Source organism: Grampus griseus (assembly GCF_964374135.1).
Source record: "Grampus griseus genome assembly, chromosome: X".
NCBI lineage: Eukaryota > Metazoa > Chordata > Mammalia > Artiodactyla > Delphinidae > Grampus > Grampus griseus.
In genome coordinates, this window is record NC_138999.1 from 5,950,757 (window position 1) to 5,970,532 (window position 19,776).

Genomic DNA, 19,776 nt, shown 5'->3' on the forward strand with positions numbered 1-19,776 from the left:
CAGAGGATGGATCTGTCCTCAGTGTGGTTTTTATTATGTAAATGACTAGGATCTTTCTTTTTTAGTATTTTTGAACGTATTAGTCATCTGAAATCTAAACTATTCTGTTAAAAACTTCAAAAATGCTATCATATAACATCCCACAATATATGACAATACCGGTGCATTTTTTTTTCTTTAAAACATAAGTATTTTGGTGAAATCAAAGGAACAGAAACCCAGTGCTTCAAAAAATGTTGAAACTATGCTGACAGAAAACTCAATAAAGACAGACCATCAGCAGTTGCAAATCATCACAAGATCTGACTGTTCATATAAATATACCTGTCACAAGTCTAGGTACGAAAATGCAGCAAGATATTGTGTTCCGGGCTTTCCTGGTGGCACGGTGATTAAGAATCCGACTGCCAATGCAAGGGACACGGGTGCAAGCCCTGGTCCGGGAACATCCCACATGCCGCGGAGCAGCTAAGCCCGTGAGCCGCGACTACTGAAGTCCAAGCACCACAACCACTGAAGCCCGCATGCCTAGAGCCTGTGCTCCGCAACGAGAAGCCACCGCAATGAGAAGCCCATGCACTGCAACGAAGAGTAGCCCCCACTCGCCACAACTAGAGAAAGCCCACGCACAGCAACAAAGGCCCAACGCAGCCAAAAATAAATTAAATTAAATTAAATTAAAATTAAAAAGATATTGTGGGGCTGCTTTCCTGGGGGCGCAGTGGTTAAGAATCCACCTGCCAATGCAGGGGACATGGGTTCGAGCCCTGGTCTAGGAAGATCCCACATGCCGCGGAGCAACTAAGCCCGTGCGCCACAACTACTGAGTCTGTGCTCCAGAGCCTGTGAGCCACAACTACTGAGCCCGCTTGCCACAACTACTGAAGCCCGCACGCACTGGAGCCCGTGCTCCGCAACAAGAAGCCTGTGCACCGCAACGAAGACTAGCCCCTGCTCGCCACAACTAGAGAAAGCCCGCGCACAGCAATAAAGACCCAACGCAGCCAAAAATAAATAAAATAAATTTTTTTAAAAAAAGATATTGTGTTCCAGGGATAATATCTCTCCTAAGGACAACTGTACTCAAGGAATTTGTGCTTACATCACATTAAGGCACTCAGTCACTATATTCAAAGTGTGAAAAGTTAATTTGTGAAAAGCGGCCCATCTCCAAAATCCTGAGGTTGATGTATTTCAAATACTAAGAGATTCATGGAAATAGTAAGTCAACTCCATCATCACATCAGATCTTTCTGGGAAGAAACAAACTGATATAGGATTAATTCCTGGTTAGCACCTGGTAAAGAAAAATGACTGCTGTCTCACGGCCACCTGCCTAACTGAAGGCCACAAACTACTCTGAATGTTTACATTTGGAAAAGAAGTTCAGCTCTTCTCTTTCCCTCCCCAAACCAAATGTCCCAGTTGGGAGTGAGGAGAGGCAGTAAGATACTAAAGCATCACCTCTAGACAGAGGACAGTCCAACTAGGCTGTAAACCAGACCTAAAATAGGGGAGGATCAAAGGAAAACCAGTGCCCCAACGAACCGGAGCTTGTGTTTCACCCATAGAAGACCAGCTTGGGAATTTCCCACAGTCTCACGAAGGTGTGCGTGTCAGAGACTAGCACCTTCGGGCCTGGTTTACCCACGGTAACACGGTCAAGTCTTCCAGGGGGCTGCTTCTAATAGTTTTACTTGAAGGGTGAAGGAAAAGCTCTCTTTTGTTTTCCTTTGTTTCAAACCCTAACACCAGTCTGTAAAGTTAACTCAGGCATCAGGCAAGGACACTTCTCACAGCATAATCCAAATTAGATGCGCAAATGTAACACGGGACATTCTATTATCATTTTTTCAAAACACACAGTGTTTTGAAAAACTCAAGTTTCCAGCATATATAAAGCCTCCTAAGGTACGAAATCAGCCTACACCCCATCTTCCTTTCTACAAAAGTGGACCAGACAGAAAGGATATATGTGTTTCCATGTATTTAAAAAATTTTTCATTAACTCAATAAGCGATAAAAGGAAAAACAGGACAGCGGATGGCACATAGCAATTTATGGCAAAAGTTAAGAAAGTGATTGGTCCACTTCAGTGAGTGTGTGCGTATGACCACCTTGACGAGGAACTGCTGGGCCGGGTGGAGGTTGGTGTCCTTTGATTTTGCACCCCGGTGCTCACCCAGTACAGGTCGTAAGCAATGTCAGGCACTGCCCATAACTCCTAACACATAGTCAGTAATTACTAACTGAGCTGAAATGTGTCAGTACTTGGAGATCCAGGTGACATCAGTCCCTTTTAAACTCAAAATGGGGAAGACATTAAGAAAATGCCCTCTGGGATTTCCTATGAGAGGACACTTCAACAAGTAAATAATGAATGAATGAAACGGACGTGAGGAACTTACAGGTTTGCCCAACAGAATTTGGTTCTTCACGAGGTATACTTTGTATCTAATTTAAATATTACAACTCCACAAACTAGTTGGAAATAAAGTTCAAAGAAAAAAAGCTCCATGTTATTTATGAGCCTAAAAACTACTGACAAATCACTGGTTGTATTAGATTTAATCTATTTGATCTTGATCTGTCTTTTACTTGAGCTATAATATAATAATACAGGGGTGCCCAAAGAGGGCTTGAAGTTTAGGGTCCTATTACAGTAGCTGGAGAGAGTCAAAATAAAAATGACAGGTGAGCTGGCCCAGGTGGGAACAGGCATTAGATGCATCGCTGCTGCCAACCCCTGGATCCCCTCGGAGGCGGCGTGCGACCTCAGCCTCAGCACTTGTGAACTGACAGCGGGACTGGTCCAGCTCAACCAGCGGTGGAGCTCCCTCTTCCTAAGGAAAACGCCTGCACAGACCTGGCACGAGCAGAGACAGGCAGGCAAGCTCGTTTCCTACCGGCTGTTTTGGGGCAGTAAGGGTGCACTTATGAAGGTGAGAAGGACAGTGACAGCTGGGCCTCCAAAGGTTGTCAGGCTGATTTGCATGCATGTCGATGGCCGGATACATGTTTTTCTCCTCACAAAGCCAAGCGCTGGGCCAGGAAGGACCCTTTCTCAGAGAGGCTGGGACCACCAGCACCAGAAGCCTCTTTTTTTCTTTTTTGCGGTACGCGGGCCTCTCACTGTTGTGGCCTCTCCCGTTGCGGAGCACAGGCTCCGGACGCGCAGGCTCAGCGGCCATGGCTCATGGGCCCAGCCACTCCGCGGCATGTGGGATCTTCCCGGTCGCATCCCCTGCATCGGCAGGCGGACTCTCAACCACTGCGCCACCAGGGAAGCCCAGAACCCTCTTTTGATGACTGTCAGATGCTCCCAGGACATGGAAGCCAGCCTTCATTCAGAGAGCAAGGAAAAAATCTCTATGTAGTGTGTGTGTATATATATATATATATATTTTTTTTTCAAAATAATACTATTTTATCCTTGTGCTCATTATGCAAAAGTCACTGTCAGGTCAACAGAGTCTTTTTATTCTATATGCGGTTAGCCCTCCATGAATTGCCTCTGTCCACAAACACCCAGGTCAAGTCTTACTTGTAGTAGAAAGGCGACTTCGGCACTTGAGAAAAGCCCACCGTATTACGTTTAAATTGCAGCTATCTTTTAATCATTAATCATTTATGCTGGCCCTTTATAGACTATTTCCCTTATTCTCGGTGAACCAGGCATACTTGAAATTCACACTGACTCTTCACTGCTTTCACGTGAAAAGCACATTTTAATTTATATTGAGTCCTTCAACCGCCTCACTTTTAAAACAAAAAGGGTTTTACAAATGGGTTTTCAACAATCACTCTAAAAGCATCCTATTTTTATGGTAAATGCTGATAAATAGCAAATGTTCTATAATAACAGAACAGGTTTCATAATAGTAGACTTTTAAAAAATTAAATGGTGTTAGATTGGGCAGAAGTGATTTTATGTAGTTTATAACAAAAGGCATGGAAACAATAAAACTTTAAATCCATTAAGGAAACGTCAGTCTGTTAAGAAAGGGAAAGCAGCAATTATTTTGAATCTGAGACAGTATTTGTGCCAGGTTTCCAAGGATCTTAGGGGAAAAAAAAATGGAAAACTGCATGGATTCCACAGATTTCAGATAAGAGTATTTCCGAGTGGCAGCTGGAGGAAGATGGCGCAGGTATGTGTCTTCTGGGAGACCTGAATTGTGATAAGCCTAAGAACGGACTTCTGAAAATAGTCAACAAGCCCATAATGCAGAACCGGCATTGCAACAACATACACTTGATGCGTGAGAGGGAAAGTGCGAGAGAGCAAGAGAGATCTCTTTCTACTTATAATGAATAATGCCTAGTGACCGATTCTCTTTTTCTCTTCAAATGAGACCCAAAAAAGTAACGAACTGTTATGTCTCCCATAGTATGCTTTCTGGCATGCCAAACTATACATGATACAACAGCATGGGTTTAACATACAAGAACCTTGTCACACTCACAGAAAGAGGCATGTAACAGCAGAAAGGAGTTAAGTCTCTAGCAGCTGCCTGTGGATGTAAACCGTTACATCGGCTAAATTGTTTGGTAACTTGCATCCCTATCTTTTGGAAGAGGGCAATTCCTCCATCTGGGAACTGAAGATACCAATCAAAATATTGAAAGTTCCCTGCAAGCACACTTCTGTTCTTGGATCGTGCCAACAGAAACCCACAACACTCATGCGTCTATTATGCGTTTTTCAGCTGGGCCCCATCGCCAGCCTGTTTTCCAAGGATGTGAATACGGTTACTCCAAGGTAGCGAGCGGAGCTCCGTTCATTTACTCATGTTGGAGAAAAACACACAAAAAGTTCCTGAGTTGATGGTGGCCTTCCTACATGTTAACTTCTAAACGAACTCATATGATATAGCTATTATTTTGTAATAACTTTAAATGGAGTGTAATCTATAAAAATACGGAGCCACGATATTGTACACCTGAAACTAATACTGTAAGTCAACCATACTTCAATAAAAAAATACGAAGAATTCCCATGAAGGATTTACTCCACCCCAACAGGAGTTCACTGGGGCTGATTTCTATGGTCCAGTAAGTACTTTCAGATGTTTGTATGTGGCACAAGGTACACTTTCTTACAGTTCTCGCTTTCCTTCCAAGTCACATCTTTGACATCCTTCCTCACACGCACACAACCCCCCCGTGACCCTGGAGGTCCCCTCGCCTACTCCGCTCTGCTCCTTACCTTTGTACAGAGTCTTGGGCACCTGGCAGGTGTGTCCACATCCATTGGAACAACACTTCTTAACCCCAGAGCATTCACTGTCCACTTCACAGCTTTCGACACAGGCGGCGGCAAAGCCACTGGCCTTCTCGGGAGCTGGGCAATCCCCCTGCTTTACCGACAGGATGTACTTGAGGAACTCACAGCTGGTCAGGCATTCATAGTTCTTCTTGGGGAACAGAGGCTGGGAGAGAATAGAAAAAAAAATTCTCCCATTAAAGACACATGGAGTCTGATTTCCAAGGCGTCAGAAAGGCAGGTCAAAATTCTTACTCCATCAAAGTCTCCCCTGAATTGTTCACAAAGTAAATGTACTTGCTTTCTTTCCCCCTAAAGAAGTGATCTTTTATGCTAATTTTTTAAAGGACTACGACCCATGACTTAGAACTTTATTTTACATGCAACAGATACACGTCAATTACACATACGCGCATTCACAGATTATTGTTACATTCTAAGTTCTGATATTGTAAATTTAATGTACATCGAGACATCAATACTCTGACAATTAAATACCAGGGAAAAATTTCACACTCTTAATTACCAAAGGTGGAAAACTAGAAACACTAGCTAGGAAAAGTATCATTTCAAGGTTTGAATTAGAATTGTAGAAGAGAATAAAATTGATTGTTAATAATCATATATAGGGCTTCCCTGGTGGTGCAGTGGTTAGGAATCCGCCTGTCAGTGCGGGGGACATGGGTTCGAGCCCTGGTCCGGGAAGATCCCACATGCCGCGGAGCACCTAAACCTCTGCACCACTACTGAGCCTGCGCTCTAGAGCCCACAAGCCACAACTGCTGAAGCCCACGTGCCACAACTACTAAAGCCCGTGCGCCTAGAGCCCGTGCTCCACAACAAGAGAAGCCACGGCAACAAAAAGCCTGCACACCGCGACGAAGACCCAACACAGCCAAAAAAAATTAATTCATTTTTTTTAAAAAAACAAAGTTAAAAAGAATTTTTTTTAATTAATGATACATAAAATTTGAAAATAACATGAATTGACTGGATCAAAACTGTGTCTCAATTCAAGAACTTTCCAGGTAAAACAGAAGAAAGGTCATGCTTTCAATACTGAAGTACCACAAGTCTGTAGCTAGTTAATTTAAATTAAAAAAAAAACTTTATAAACATTTAAAGCATCATCAGTTCTTAAGGCTCTTCTGTCTTATGCACTTTCACAGCTCATTTTTCTGTTAGCTACTAGATGTTTTACTTCATTAGTTTTTTTTTTTTTTTTTAAGGATACTGAGTTGGTATGGTGTGGGTTTTTTTAATATAAATTTATTTATTTTATTTATTTTTGGCTGTTCATTGCTGCGTGTGGGCTTTCTCTAGTTGTGGGAGAGTGGGGGCTACTCTTCGTTGCAGTGCGTGGGCTTCTCGTTGCAGTGGCTTCTCTCGTTGTGGAGCACGGGCTGTAGGCACGTGGACTTCCATAGTTGTAGCACATGGGCTCAGTAGTTGTGGCTCACGGGCTTAGTTGCTCCATGGCATGTGGGATCTTCCCAGACCAGGGCTCGAACAAGTGTCCCCTGCATTGGCAGGCGGATTCTCAACCACTGCGCCATCGAGGAAGCCCTTCATTGGTTTTTGAAGTTCTCAATTCAGGTCCAAATCTAAGTTAGGAATCAAAGAAGCATGTGAAAGGATCTGGAACAATTATAGAGCTTTGGCCAGCTTTCCTCTTTCAACAAAATGTATACATTACATGCACTGACGAAAATAGTTAAGTTACTAAAGTCATTGGCCTCTGCCACACCGGCTGAGATTTGCAAGTAGACATAATTTTATTAAATCTGGCAAGCGTTTACTGCTTGCTAAGTTAGCAATCACAGGGACTTAGTTTGCACTATGTATATCAAATCAACTCACGGCAAACATCTTCACACGTGAAAACAGAGTATAACTTGGGAGTCAGATAACGAAGTAAGGGCTGTCTGTTCATATGACTCTAATCATCTTCATGCCAACTGCCACGCCCTTGAACTGGGAGGGACAGGAAAGCAGGAGCTGCTATCTCCTCCCCTTACTGATTTACTCACCGAGCTAATTACTCACCGGACCAGAATTAAAAACAAATAAAAAAAAAAAACACTGGTGGAGACAGATCTGCAGCATTTGTTCCCACTGAGCGTAAAAGAAGAATGATCACAATTAGCACAATCCTTTGGATCTTCCAGTTGACGTAGGGTTGTTCTGTACAATTCTTTTCCTTTTTGCTATGGATTCAAAACTGTGATTTTTGTTGTTGTGGGGGGGTGGGTATTTTGAGGTCCATGGAAACAAATCAGGAATCAAAGGAAGTTCCTCTCTGCACTGGAGCTTTCTAGACGGGTCCCCGAGCTTGCAGTGTTCCAGATGCCATAATGAATATTCTATTAGATTGTGTACACGGAGAACTAGGCAGGGCTGTACCGAGTTAGCTCCCAACAGCTACTCAGCAGGACTGGACCCACGGAGGCATCTTTCCTTTTCCCACCGCCACACATTTCCTGTGTAACATTTCCAAGTTCTTCTGTTATTCTGATCATAACGTTACAAGAGCCAAAGACAGAGAGGCGGCTTTGCTTCTCCGACAGCGTGACCATCCACAGGTCTCCAATATGCCCCCACCAGGCCCAGCACTGAAATCTGCAGGGAGGGAACTGGGCCCCCTTGGAATTTATAAGAAAGAAATAGTCTTCAGTCCTTGAACTTAAATGAGGATCATCTGACAAATACGTGAATTGGTACAGTAATCTCACAGAGGCGTTCTACTTCACTCTTCTATTTGTTCAGCTCTACTGAAGGCAAATTTTGATGTTCTCTATCAATTACCTTAGATAATCCTCTTGGATTAGGTTGAAAAATATTAATGGTCTGAATATAAATTAAAGAACATATGGTATCTGTACACAAGGTCTCTCCCCATGTCTTTAATCATTGCTTAATGAGAATTTACCACTGAATGGAATAAGGACAAAAATGCTCATAGGTGATAGAAAACGATGTGTGAACATTAGGACTCTAGATATAAAGAAATGTGTAAATTGGTCCCCTGATCACCAGTTGGAAATCCTGAGAGCAAAAGATCATTTGGGTGCAGGAAAAGAAACTTCTGACCTTTAAGCGTGTCATATTTCTTGTGCCATTACAACTTAATCACTCGTAGACTCGTCAGGAGGGATGTGAACATTTTAGCAAAGGTGCGGGTTACCCAAATCACAAGGAGTGTCATGCCCCTCAACTTCACAGAAATGAAAACACGCATGGCAACAACAGATGCACCTACTGAATGCTGCATTTCTTGTTTATACAACTGCATCCAGTCTGTTAAGGCAAATTATGAATTGTAAAACTATGTAACTACAATTCCTTTATAAAACTACTCATATGAATAATCTCACACAAATAACCATTTCGCCAGGTCACTGGCTCAAGTTTAAAATTTGGAGAAAACGTAGTTACTATGCTGATTAATTTTTGTTTTTTGTTTTTTTCTGCCCTGTCCATATACAAAAATAAGAGCGGAATAGTCTTCAAAGAGCATGTATTTTTCTAGAGTAGTTAGGGCCTCAAGGGTGTCATTATGCATCCAAAGACGGGCTCAAAAAAGCAAAGAGGTGAAGGAAAATGCCCTTGGGTGCACTGCATTAAGGGGAAACTCCCCCATATTTTAATTAACATTCTACACAATACTAATAAATTCTTATAAATCTCTGCTACATCCCATCTCTTACCCCAAAACTCAAATGTGTTTTCAGTGCCTCACCTAGGCAACACACTACGCTCACCTTTCTTGTGGCAAATCAAAATGAAATACTAACCATAGTAACTAACTGTTCTTGGATGCTTTTAAAAGATACTCTTATCTTCATTTTGTTTGGTGTAAACTGCAAGGTACTTCACAATAAAATACTTTGTGCGGCAATCATGGGATGATGAACACAAACACATCAAATTCAGTAACATATACTAATACGTTAGAAATCCTATCAATAGGAAGCCTCAGGTATGGAGAAAACTCTGCATTTGGTGTCTGGTTCAATTCACCAGAACTGCACATGTGCCCAATCTCAGTACAGAGCCTTGGCAAAGAGCCAGGACCTGGGGGCTCTCTCCTGGCTCCAGCCAACACACAGGCATGCAGCCTTCAGTGTGGACCCCTGAAATGAGCTCTCCACCATCATCACCACCATCCCCGCCACCCTCACCAGTGACGACCCGAGGAACCAGCCGTGGTAGGTCATCGCTAACAGCTGCTGACGGTCTCCCACCCCGTCACCTCTACCAGCTGCTTCCCTAGCTCACCCCACGTACTCCTCCCCAGGCCCTACAGCCAGGATTACTTCCATTTCACAAATGAGCAGACAGAAGCTCAGGGAGGTCGTAATTTATCCAAAACCACAAACAAGTAAGAGTGTGGGCCAATGTTTATCTAAGGGCTGCCCTGTATCTCAGGGTAGAATTAGAAGACGGCTAAGCCAATGGCTCTCAACTTGCTTCCCTACTAGGATAACCTGGGGACTTCCAGCACTCCGGAAATATCCAGGACTAGAGCAGAGGGGAAAAATGCACGCGGGTGCACAAACACACACACTTATATACCTGTATATATGTAAATCATATATATATATAAATCAAAAGGGCAGTTATACTCCACAAATACTGATAAGAATGGGCAACGCTGAGATATAGCTTGCACTACTGAACTCCGAGGATAAAGATATAATTTTTCAGGCATTCAGGTAGAAAAGGCAAGTTCATTATGATGGAGAAAATAAGGTTTCTCCCAGGTTAATTTGTCTCTATAAAATTTAATGTGTGACGGCAATACAGCAATGGCTATATAATACTAAAGAATATATATATATAAAATCAGCTAAGTTGTTATTCAAATAAACATGTGACAGAAATATTCTCAAAGACATAAAGACTCAGAGAATAAAACACTCATGAGCCTTTCTTGCAAAACTATGCAATGGTAAAATTCAGCTGTTCCACAAGTTCACAGAAATAAAGAGTAGATGGGCTAGCACAGCATCCCCTGAAAAAAATATAAAGTGTATACTTATATATTATGTGAGAAAAAAAGTGTGTGCAAACCCATTTGGACATCAGGTATAACAGTAGGCAGAGGCTGTCGTGAATAATCTCAAAGAAAATGGTATCTTTTAAAAGACATTGAGACATGATCTAATTTAGAAAGCCAAAAATAAAGAAATTAGCATAAAAGAATTACTAATCATTTTGTCATCCACATAAATATAAAACTAAAATTGAAAAAAGTAGGAGTTACAATTTAAAAAGATATAATAAAAATGTGTATATATATACATTTATAAGAATTTATATAAAAATATATATAAAAATGATATAATAAAATTAAAAGAATATGTCTTAAAAAACCGGTAGGTTAGAAGGAATGGAGCAAGAAATCCTGAACTTAATTTTAGGATATCCGTATTCAGGGCTATGATGTACTGCATGCAGCAAAACGAGCAGAAGGGAAAGGCCTATGGGGAGAAGTCCAGAGGAAACCAGGCGCAAACTTTCCCAGTGGAGTCACACAGGATGCCTTAAATTCCTCCAGCCATGAGTTGTAACAACACGTGTGAAATGCTGTCAACCAGAGAAGTCCAGGGGAGACATGAAGCCCAGAGCTTTTATGGGGGGCTGGTCACATAGGCACCTCCTGCGTAGCATGTACCAAAACCCAGACTCCCAGAAGGAAACAGGTGTCAACAGTTTAGGAACAGTGCTATGGGTCTGTACTTTTCTTTTTGTGTGACATCCTTGTCTGGTTTTGGTATCAGGGTGATGGTGGCCTTGCAGAATGAGTTTGGGAGTGTTCCTCCCACTGCTATATTTTGGAAGAGTTTGAGAAGGATGGGTGTTAGCTCTTCTCTAAATGTTTGATGGAATCTGCCTGTGAAGCCATCTGGTCCTGGGCTTTTGTTTGTTGGAAGATTTTTAATCACAGTTTCCATTTCAGTGCTTGTGATTCACCTGTTTATATTTTCTATTTCTTCCTGGTTCAGTCTCGGGAGGTTGTGCTTTTCTAAGAATTTGTCCATTTCTTCCAGGTTGTCCATTTTATTGGCATAGAGCTGCCTGTAGTAATCTGTCATGATCCTTTGTATTTCTGCAGCATCAGTTGTTCCTTCTCCTTCTTCATTTCTAATTCTACTGATTTAAGTCTTCTCCCTTTTTTTCTTGACACAGACCAATATCACTGATGAACCCAGATGCAAAAATCCTCAACAAAATACTAGTAAACAGAATCCAAGAACACATTAAAAGGATCATACACATACACATACACATAATCAAGTGGGGTTTATCCCAGGAATGCAAGGCTTCTTCAATATATGCAAATCAACCAATGTGATAAACCATATGAACAAATTGAAGGAGAAAAACCATATGATCATCTCAATAGATGCAAAGAAAGCTTTTGACAGAATTCAACACCCATTTATGATAAAAACCCTGCAGAAAGTAGGCATAGAGGGAACTTTCCTCAACATAATAAAGGCCATATATGACAAACCGACAGCCAACATCATCCTCAATGGTGAAAAACTGAAACCATTTCCACTAAAATCAGGAACAAGACAAGGTCGCCCACTCTCACCACTCTTATTCAACATAGTTTTGGAAGTTTTAGCCACAGCAATCAGAGAAGAAAAGGAAATAAAAGGAATCCAAATCAGAAAAGAAGAAGTAAAACTGTCACCGTTTGCAGATGACATGATGCTATACACAGGGAATCCTAAAGATGCCACCAGAAAACTACTAGAGCAATCGATGAATTTGGTAAAGGAGCAGGATACAAAATTAATGCACAGAAATCTCTGGCATTACTATACACTAATGATGAAAAATCTGAAAGAGAAATTAAGGAAACACTCCCATTTACCACTACAAAAAAAAAGAATAAAATACCTAGGAATAAACCTACCTACGGAGACAAAAGACCTGTATGCAGAAAACTATAAGACACTGATGAAAGAAATTAAACATGATACAAACAGATGGAGAGATATACCATGTTCTTGGATCAGACGAATCAACATTGTGAAAATGGCTATACTACCCAATGCAATCTACAGATTCAATGCAATCCCTAGCAAATGGCACTTTTCACAGAACTAGAACAAAAAATTTCACAATTTGTATGGAAACACAAAAGACCTCGAATAGCCAAAGGAATCTTGAGAAAGAAAAACAGAGCTGGAGGAATCAGGCTCCCGGACTTCAGACTATACTACAAAGCTACAGTAATCAAGACAGTATAGTACTGGCACAAAAACAGAAGTATACATCAATGCAACAGGATAGAAAGCCAAGAGATAAACCCACACACTTATGGTCACCTTATCTTTGATAAAGGAGGCAAGAATATACAATGGACAAAAGACAGCCTCTTCAATAGGTGGTGCTGGGAAAACTGGACAGCTACATGTAAAAGAATGAAATTAGAACACTCCCTAACACCATACACAAAAATAAACTCAAAATGGATTAAAGACCTAAATGTAAGGCCAGACACTATACAACTCTTAGAGGAAAACATAGGCAGAACACTCTATGACATAAATCACAGCAAGATCCTTTTTGACCCACCTCCTAGAGTAATGGAAATAAAAACAAAAATAAACAAATGGGACCTAATGAAACTTCAAAGCTTTTGCACAGCAAAGGAAACCATAAACGAGACGAAAAGACAACCCTCAGAATGGGAGAAAATATTTGCAAATGAAGCAACTGACAAAGGATTAATCTCCAAAATATACAGGCAGCTCATGCAGCTCAATATCAAAAAAAAGAAAACAACCCAATCCAAAAATGGGCAGAAGACCTAAGTAAACATTTCTCCAAAGCAGATATACAGATTGACAACAAACACATGAAAGGATGCTCAACATCATTAAACATTAGAGAAATGCAAATCAAAACTACAATGAGGTATCACCTCACACCGGTCAGAATGGCCATCATCAAAAAATCTACAGACCAGAAATGCTGGAGAGGGTGTGGAGAAAAGGGAACCCTCTTGCACTGTTTGTGGGAATGTAAATTGATACAGCCACTATGGAGAACAGTATGGAGGTTCCTTAAAAAACTACAAATAGAACTACCATATGACCCAGCAATCCCACTACTGGGCATATACCCTGAGAAAACCATAATTCAGAAAGAGTCATGTACCAAAATGTTCATTGCAGCACTATTTACAATAGCCAGGACATGGAAGCAACCTAAGTGTCCATCGACAGATGAATGGATAAAGAAGATGTGGCACATATATACAATGGAATATTACTCAGCCATAAAAAGAAACGAAATTGAGGTATTTGTAGTGAGGTGGATGGACCTAGAGACTGTCATACAGAGTGAAATAAGTCAGAAAGAGAAAAACAAATACTGTATGCTAACACATATATATGGAATATAAAAAAAAAATTGTTCTGAAGAACCTAGGGGCAGGACAGGAATAAAGATGCAGACGTAGAGAATGGACTCGAGGATATGGGGAGGGGGAAGGGTAAGCTGTGACAAAGTGGCATGGACACATATACACTACCAAATATAAAATGGACAGCTAGTGGGAAGCAGCCGCATAGCACAGGGCGATCAGCTCGGTGCTTTGTGACCCCCTAGAGGGGTGGGAGAGGGAGGGTTGGGAGGGAGGGAGACACAAGAGGGAGGGGATATGGAGATATATATATATATGTATAGCTGATTCACTTTGTTATACAGCAGAAACTAACACACCATTGTAAAGCAACTATATTCCGATAAAGATGTTAAAAAATAAATAAATAAAATACAGGGAAGAGAAAACAATAGTTTAGAACAGTGAGCCCCCTCCTCTCAGTTAGGGATTGGTGGGAAAATCTCCCCCAGCCCAAGTTTCCAGAAGCCAGCCAAGGGCCAACCTTTTAGGCAGGAATTTCTAAGGACAGGTTTGCTATGATAACTCCTCTGCACAGGTAACCATGGCTATTTCCAGACGGTAGACTTTGGAGTAAAGGTTAAGTTTTAGTCTCCTGTGCAGCTTGTTATATCAATGTTTCAATGGGCATATATAATTTCTATAAAAAATAAAGACATTATACTGTTTAAAAAAACAACCCAAACTACCAGATGTATCTTTCAAGGAAGGCATCTAAATGCTAAGTATGCATGAAATAGGGAAAAAGCATCCTCAGTTCAAATGTTTCTAATTTATGCTTGGAAATGAAATGATAATTTGCTTGGAAACTCAGTTACACACCCTAATTTATTAAATGTGACTACAGTTAATTTGGTTCCCAGGCAAACTGTAGACCTTGGCCATGAATACTGTAAAATTAGGAGAAAATCAGAAACATGTATTCGAAAATAGTCACTTTCCTATGAGTACACGTCCCTTTTGCTAAATTAGAGTCATCTTTACATACGTTTATCTCGGCTTCCTCCTCCTTGGCTTTTCTATTTATTTTGAAGGCAAATGTGACACACGGTATGAGGTTATCAAAGGTCAAATTCTCCACTGGGAGCGTCACTCCAGAATCATGCTGGAAGATCTCTGGAAGATCGCCAGGCACAAAAATAATTCCAAAACTTCAAAATTTTCTAGAGAATCAGGGACAGTTAGGACACTTGGTAGACCACCATTTCCCTCTCTCCCCCTCGTCCTGCGTTTTGTTACTAGGAGCTACCAGGCATGTCTGTGAAGCCCCGCGAAGCCTTTATATACTGACTCAGAAGCCAAACTGGCATTCCAGGTACTAGGAAGCTACTGATGAACAGAAGAAGAGCAGGACAGTTACGCCGCACCATGCTTCCAGTTTATGTCTCTACTAACAAACAGGTGACATCGTTAAGCAGTTTCCTTTGTATTCAAACAGAGGTAGACACAGGAGGTAACGCAGGTACACACACGTGAGGTCAAAAGAGGATGAGACAAGGAGAAAGCTTTTAAGATAGGCCGTCAACACTTAGCATGAGTTGACTGGGTAAGCGTGGTGTGGAAGGGCAGAGGGCTATTCTAGAAGGCAAGAATGACAAACACGAGGGCAGAAGCAAATACAGGGTACTCCATTCACGGCACGGCAAATACATCAGTAAGGCAGGAGCTGCACGCTGTGGTGACAACATCAGTGCCGCAAGTCTTGGTTTCTCCAAATGTACAAGGGGAATAACGATAATACTTCCTGTGTACTATTACCCTAAGCGTTGACGTATATTGAACACTTGGCACAGGTTCTGCCACATAATCATGCTGAAATTAGTGCTAGCCCCGAAAAGAAGTATTACAGTTTTAAAACATCATTCTAGAAATTCTACAAAAATGAAAAAAAATGAGAAACACAAGAGGTTAATTACAGATTACCTAAAATACTCGTATGAAAAATTTGAGGAGGAATAAATTGTCAAGTTGTTAAATGTACATATTTACTCTGATTTTTTCTAACGTTTCCATCTCAGAGAATTTTGCAAATCCTGTCCCATCCAAGTTACAAGCAAAATCATACTTCAGAAAAGAGATACACTTTCACAGTCCTAGAAATTATAAAAGGTCTGTACCCGCAATTCCAACGTCATTGGGGGGGGGCATTCCCCGCACAAACACCAAGCAATTCTCAGACCCTCGCGGGGTGTTTACACAACTCAACTCAATCGTGACACTATCTTCCTGGAGACGGCATCAGACCCCACAGGTCGCGGGCTCAGTCCTACAGGACGACATCCCCTACTGCCTCTGCACAGGCCAGTTCCAAGTTCAGGCTGTCGCCTGTGCTTCTGACCAAAGGGCTACAGATTGGAGGTTCCGACAAGCCCCATTCAGGTTCAATTAGTTTGCCAGAGTGCCTCAGAGAAATCAGAGAAACATTTCACCTACTGTATTACCAGTTTCTTACAAAAGGACGTAAGGCGGGAACGGCCAAACGGAAGCCGTGCACAGGGCACGGTACGGGGAAAGGACACCAGATACTCTTCCCAAATCTCCGCATGTTCACCAACCAGGAAGCTCTCTGAACCCGGTCCTCCGGGGGTTTGATGGAGGCCTCATTACTCGGGCATGACTGATCAGCTCATGGGCCGCTGAGGACTGAAGTCAATCTCCGGCTCTTCCCCCCTTCCCTTAAGTCAGAGGGTGGGAGGAAAGTTCCAACCCCTAACTACAGGGTTGCTCCCCTGGCAACCAGCCCCCTGTGAGCAGGGGCTTTGCCAAGGTCACCTCATTAAAGTAACAAAAGACACCTGGTGAGAGCTCTCACCACTTAGGACATTCCCGAGGACCTCTGTGCCAAGAAGGGGTCGAAGACCAAATGCATATATTTCTTCTTATAAATCGCAGGACCCCAGAAATCTTCCTTGAAATTTCTCTTCCTTTGTTTATACACTACTATATGGATAGCACACTTTTAGACTGATGGTACCATCGCAAAGTGAACTAGAAATGAATGTGAATAGAATGTTATTTCCTCATTATAATGTACAAGGGAAAGTACAAATACCATAGGTTAGCAAAAGGGTTCTCGGCAGAAGTGACTTTTGCCCCACAGAGAGTATGATAAGGCAAGGCCTGGAGACATCTTTTGGTCCTTACAACTGGGAGGGGAGTGCTCCTGGCATCTAGTGAGTGGGCAGAGCTCAGGAATGCCGCTACAGACCCCACAGTGCACAGGACAGCCTCATGGCAAAGAAGTATTGAACCAAAAATGTCAAGGGTGTCGGACTTCAAAGACTCTGGATGAGAGCAATATACTGATTCATTAGCCAGAAAAGCACAAATGTGAAAGGGAGATAAGCTTCCATCGCTCTCTGGAGAAGTCCAGAATCCTCTGTAGGAGACAGACATTGAAACAACAAAACCACGATGTCATAAGCACTGTCACAGACATGTACAAACCCCGCGAGAACAACGGGTAGCGCATATTCAAAACACGTCTCGACAGTGTCCAGCAGTGTGTCATATGACAGGGACAAGGAGAAGGCAGTCACGGCTCTGCTGCCACTCTGCCCGCCTTTCAGGAGCGCTAAAACGTAAATAACCGTATCAGTTACTAAACACAGGAGAGACACGAGCTCACGTGAAGTTGTCAAAGGAGGCGCTCAGAAGATGTGACAGCTGTCTTAAATGAAGAAAGGCAGGAGTGCAGAGGACCGTCTGAATGTCAGTGTCTTTTCAGCCATAAAGAACCAACTGTGCAAAACCAGAGTCGTCAGGGCACAGGCTGGAGAGCCTCAATTCATTTGGTTTATTTGCCCAAAACCCTCTACGTATGCCTGTTGAGGAACGCGGGGACTGACCTTCTGGAAACAACCATAAAACTGGACAGAATACATGGAACAGCAGACAACGGCCGACAGCTAGCACGGCGCTGTACGCCCTGAGAGAGCACACAAATGAGGTGAGCCCGGAGACGGCCGACGATGCATGGCTGCGGGTAGGTTCAAGTCCACAGCGCGAGGAGGGGTGACCCAAAGGTCGTCCTGCAGCTTTTCTGAGTCGAGGAGAAAGAGATCAAAGTTTGAGGAGGCTGAAACGAGTAGGTCTTGTGGGCAGAAAACCAGGAAGGATGGAACTAGGCAAAGAGAAACCCAGAGAGCTGTGAGGGACCCCTCAAGTTTTGGGCTGAATACTGCTTTCTTTTAACATTCTTTTTTTTTTTTTTTCATTTTCTTTTCCATTATGGTTTATCCCAGGACGCTGAACAGAGTTCCTTGTGCTCTACAGTAGGACCTTGTTGTTTATCCATCCTACATGTAAGAGCTCACATCTGCTAACCCCAAACTCCCACTCCACCCCTCTCCCAACCCCCTCCCCCTTGGCAGCCACAAGTCTGTTCTCCATGCCCATTAAGTCTGTTTCTTGAACATGCATGAGGTGAAAGCACACGAGACCGTGGAAGGAACAGACAGAAAGCACTAGAGCAAGCAATTCCTGGAGTTCTAAGCAGGCTACTACCTCACATTCTAACCGTCAGAGCAGAAAGGATACACAATACACAGGGCATCGGATAGAGTCCTCAGAAAAATATCACTATAGTAATGGGGACAAATTAGCCCTAGACTAAAGTCTGCTCTGAATCTGCCCTCAGAAAGTTTAAACGCAAGTCTCTACAAAAGCAAACTGATCTCGAGTAACTACATGCCAAAACGATCGAATGCTTTTTACAAAATACAGCAAAATTCAGAACACGAAAATCTGACATCCAATCAGATATCATCAGGCATGCTGGACTTCCCTGGTGGCTCCGTGGTTAAGAATCCGCCTGCCAAGGCAGGGGACATGGATTCGAGCCTTGGTCCGGGAAGATCCCACATGCCGTGGAGCAACTAAGCCCATGCACCACAACCACTGAAACCGCGTGCCACAATTACTGAAGCCCACATGGCGAGAGCCCGTGGTCCGCAATAAGAGAAGTCACGGCAACGAGAAGCCCGCGCACAGCAACGAAGAGTAGCCCCTGCTCGCCGCAACTACAGAAAGCTTGTGCGCAGCAATGAAGACCCAAGGCAGCCAAAAATTAATTATTTTTTAAAAAGTACTTAAAAAAAAATCATCAGGCATGCAGAGAAGCAGGAAACTATGACGCACAACCAAAAGGGAAATAGAGAATCTAAAGAAACAGAGCCAGAAACAACACAGGTGATGTAATTAGCAGGAAAGGACAGTTATCGATGGAAGGTCATTATAAATATGCCCAGGAATGTAGAAGGAAACATGGACACAGAGAAGAGAGGAACAGAAGATGCAGGAGACACCTGCACGGAACTTCCAGAAGTAAAAATGAAGGGACAGAAACATGACGAGAGGATTGAAAAAGTGTCAGACACTGTAGAAGAAAAGACCACTTGATGGGAACCTGAAGACACAATGACAGAAACGATCAAAATGAAGCAGACATTGGGGGAAAAATGCGCAAAAAACATGATCAGAGACTGACTGACCCAGGAGACCATATAAAGTCTGTCATGCATATTTAGGGCCCCAGAAGACAGGACACAGAGGATGGGGCAGAAAAAAAATTGGCCCATGTGTTTAAAATTTGATTAAAATTATAAGCCCACAATTAGAAGAAACTTAGTGACCCCCAACAGAAGACACATAAAGGCCACCCCATCAAGGTAGCCATAATCATATTAAAACTGGACACAGAAAGAAACACTTAAAAGCAGACAGAGATATAAACAGATTATTTATCAACAGCTGGAAAAAAAAGAATGTCGGAGATTTTTCAGAAAATATACAAGACCAAAGAAAATGAAAAGATTTTTAAACAACTCATTTTTTAAAAATTGCTAACTGGAAATTCTGTACCCAGTGAAATACCTTCCGTCTGGGGACAGAGACAAACCGACAATTATAATTCTGCGTTTTGAATGATAAAAGTGTGAGGGTTTGATTTCTTTATTTATGTATGTATGTATGTATGGCTGCGTTGGGTCTTTGTTGCTGTGCGCAGGCTTTCTCTAGTTGCAGCGAGCGGGGGCTACTCTCCGTTGCGGTGCGTGGGCTTCTCACTGCCATGGCTTCTCTT

At 42.4% G+C, this 19,776-nt stretch overlaps 1 protein-coding gene across 1 annotated transcript in view; it reads right to left on the reverse strand.

Annotated features, from left to right (window-relative positions):
- ANOS1 (anosmin 1) overlaps positions 1-19,776 on the reverse strand; it is a gene marked incomplete at its 5' end in the record, with an annotated part of 180,795 nt that overhangs the window by 47,151 nt on the left and 113,868 nt on the right. The window contains one exon of the mRNA XM_082681202.1: positions 5,210-5,432. Within this exon, the coding sequence (XP_082537328.1) occupies positions 5,210-5,432 (223 nt within the window). The remainder of the gene's footprint in view (positions 1-5,209; positions 5,433-19,776) is intronic.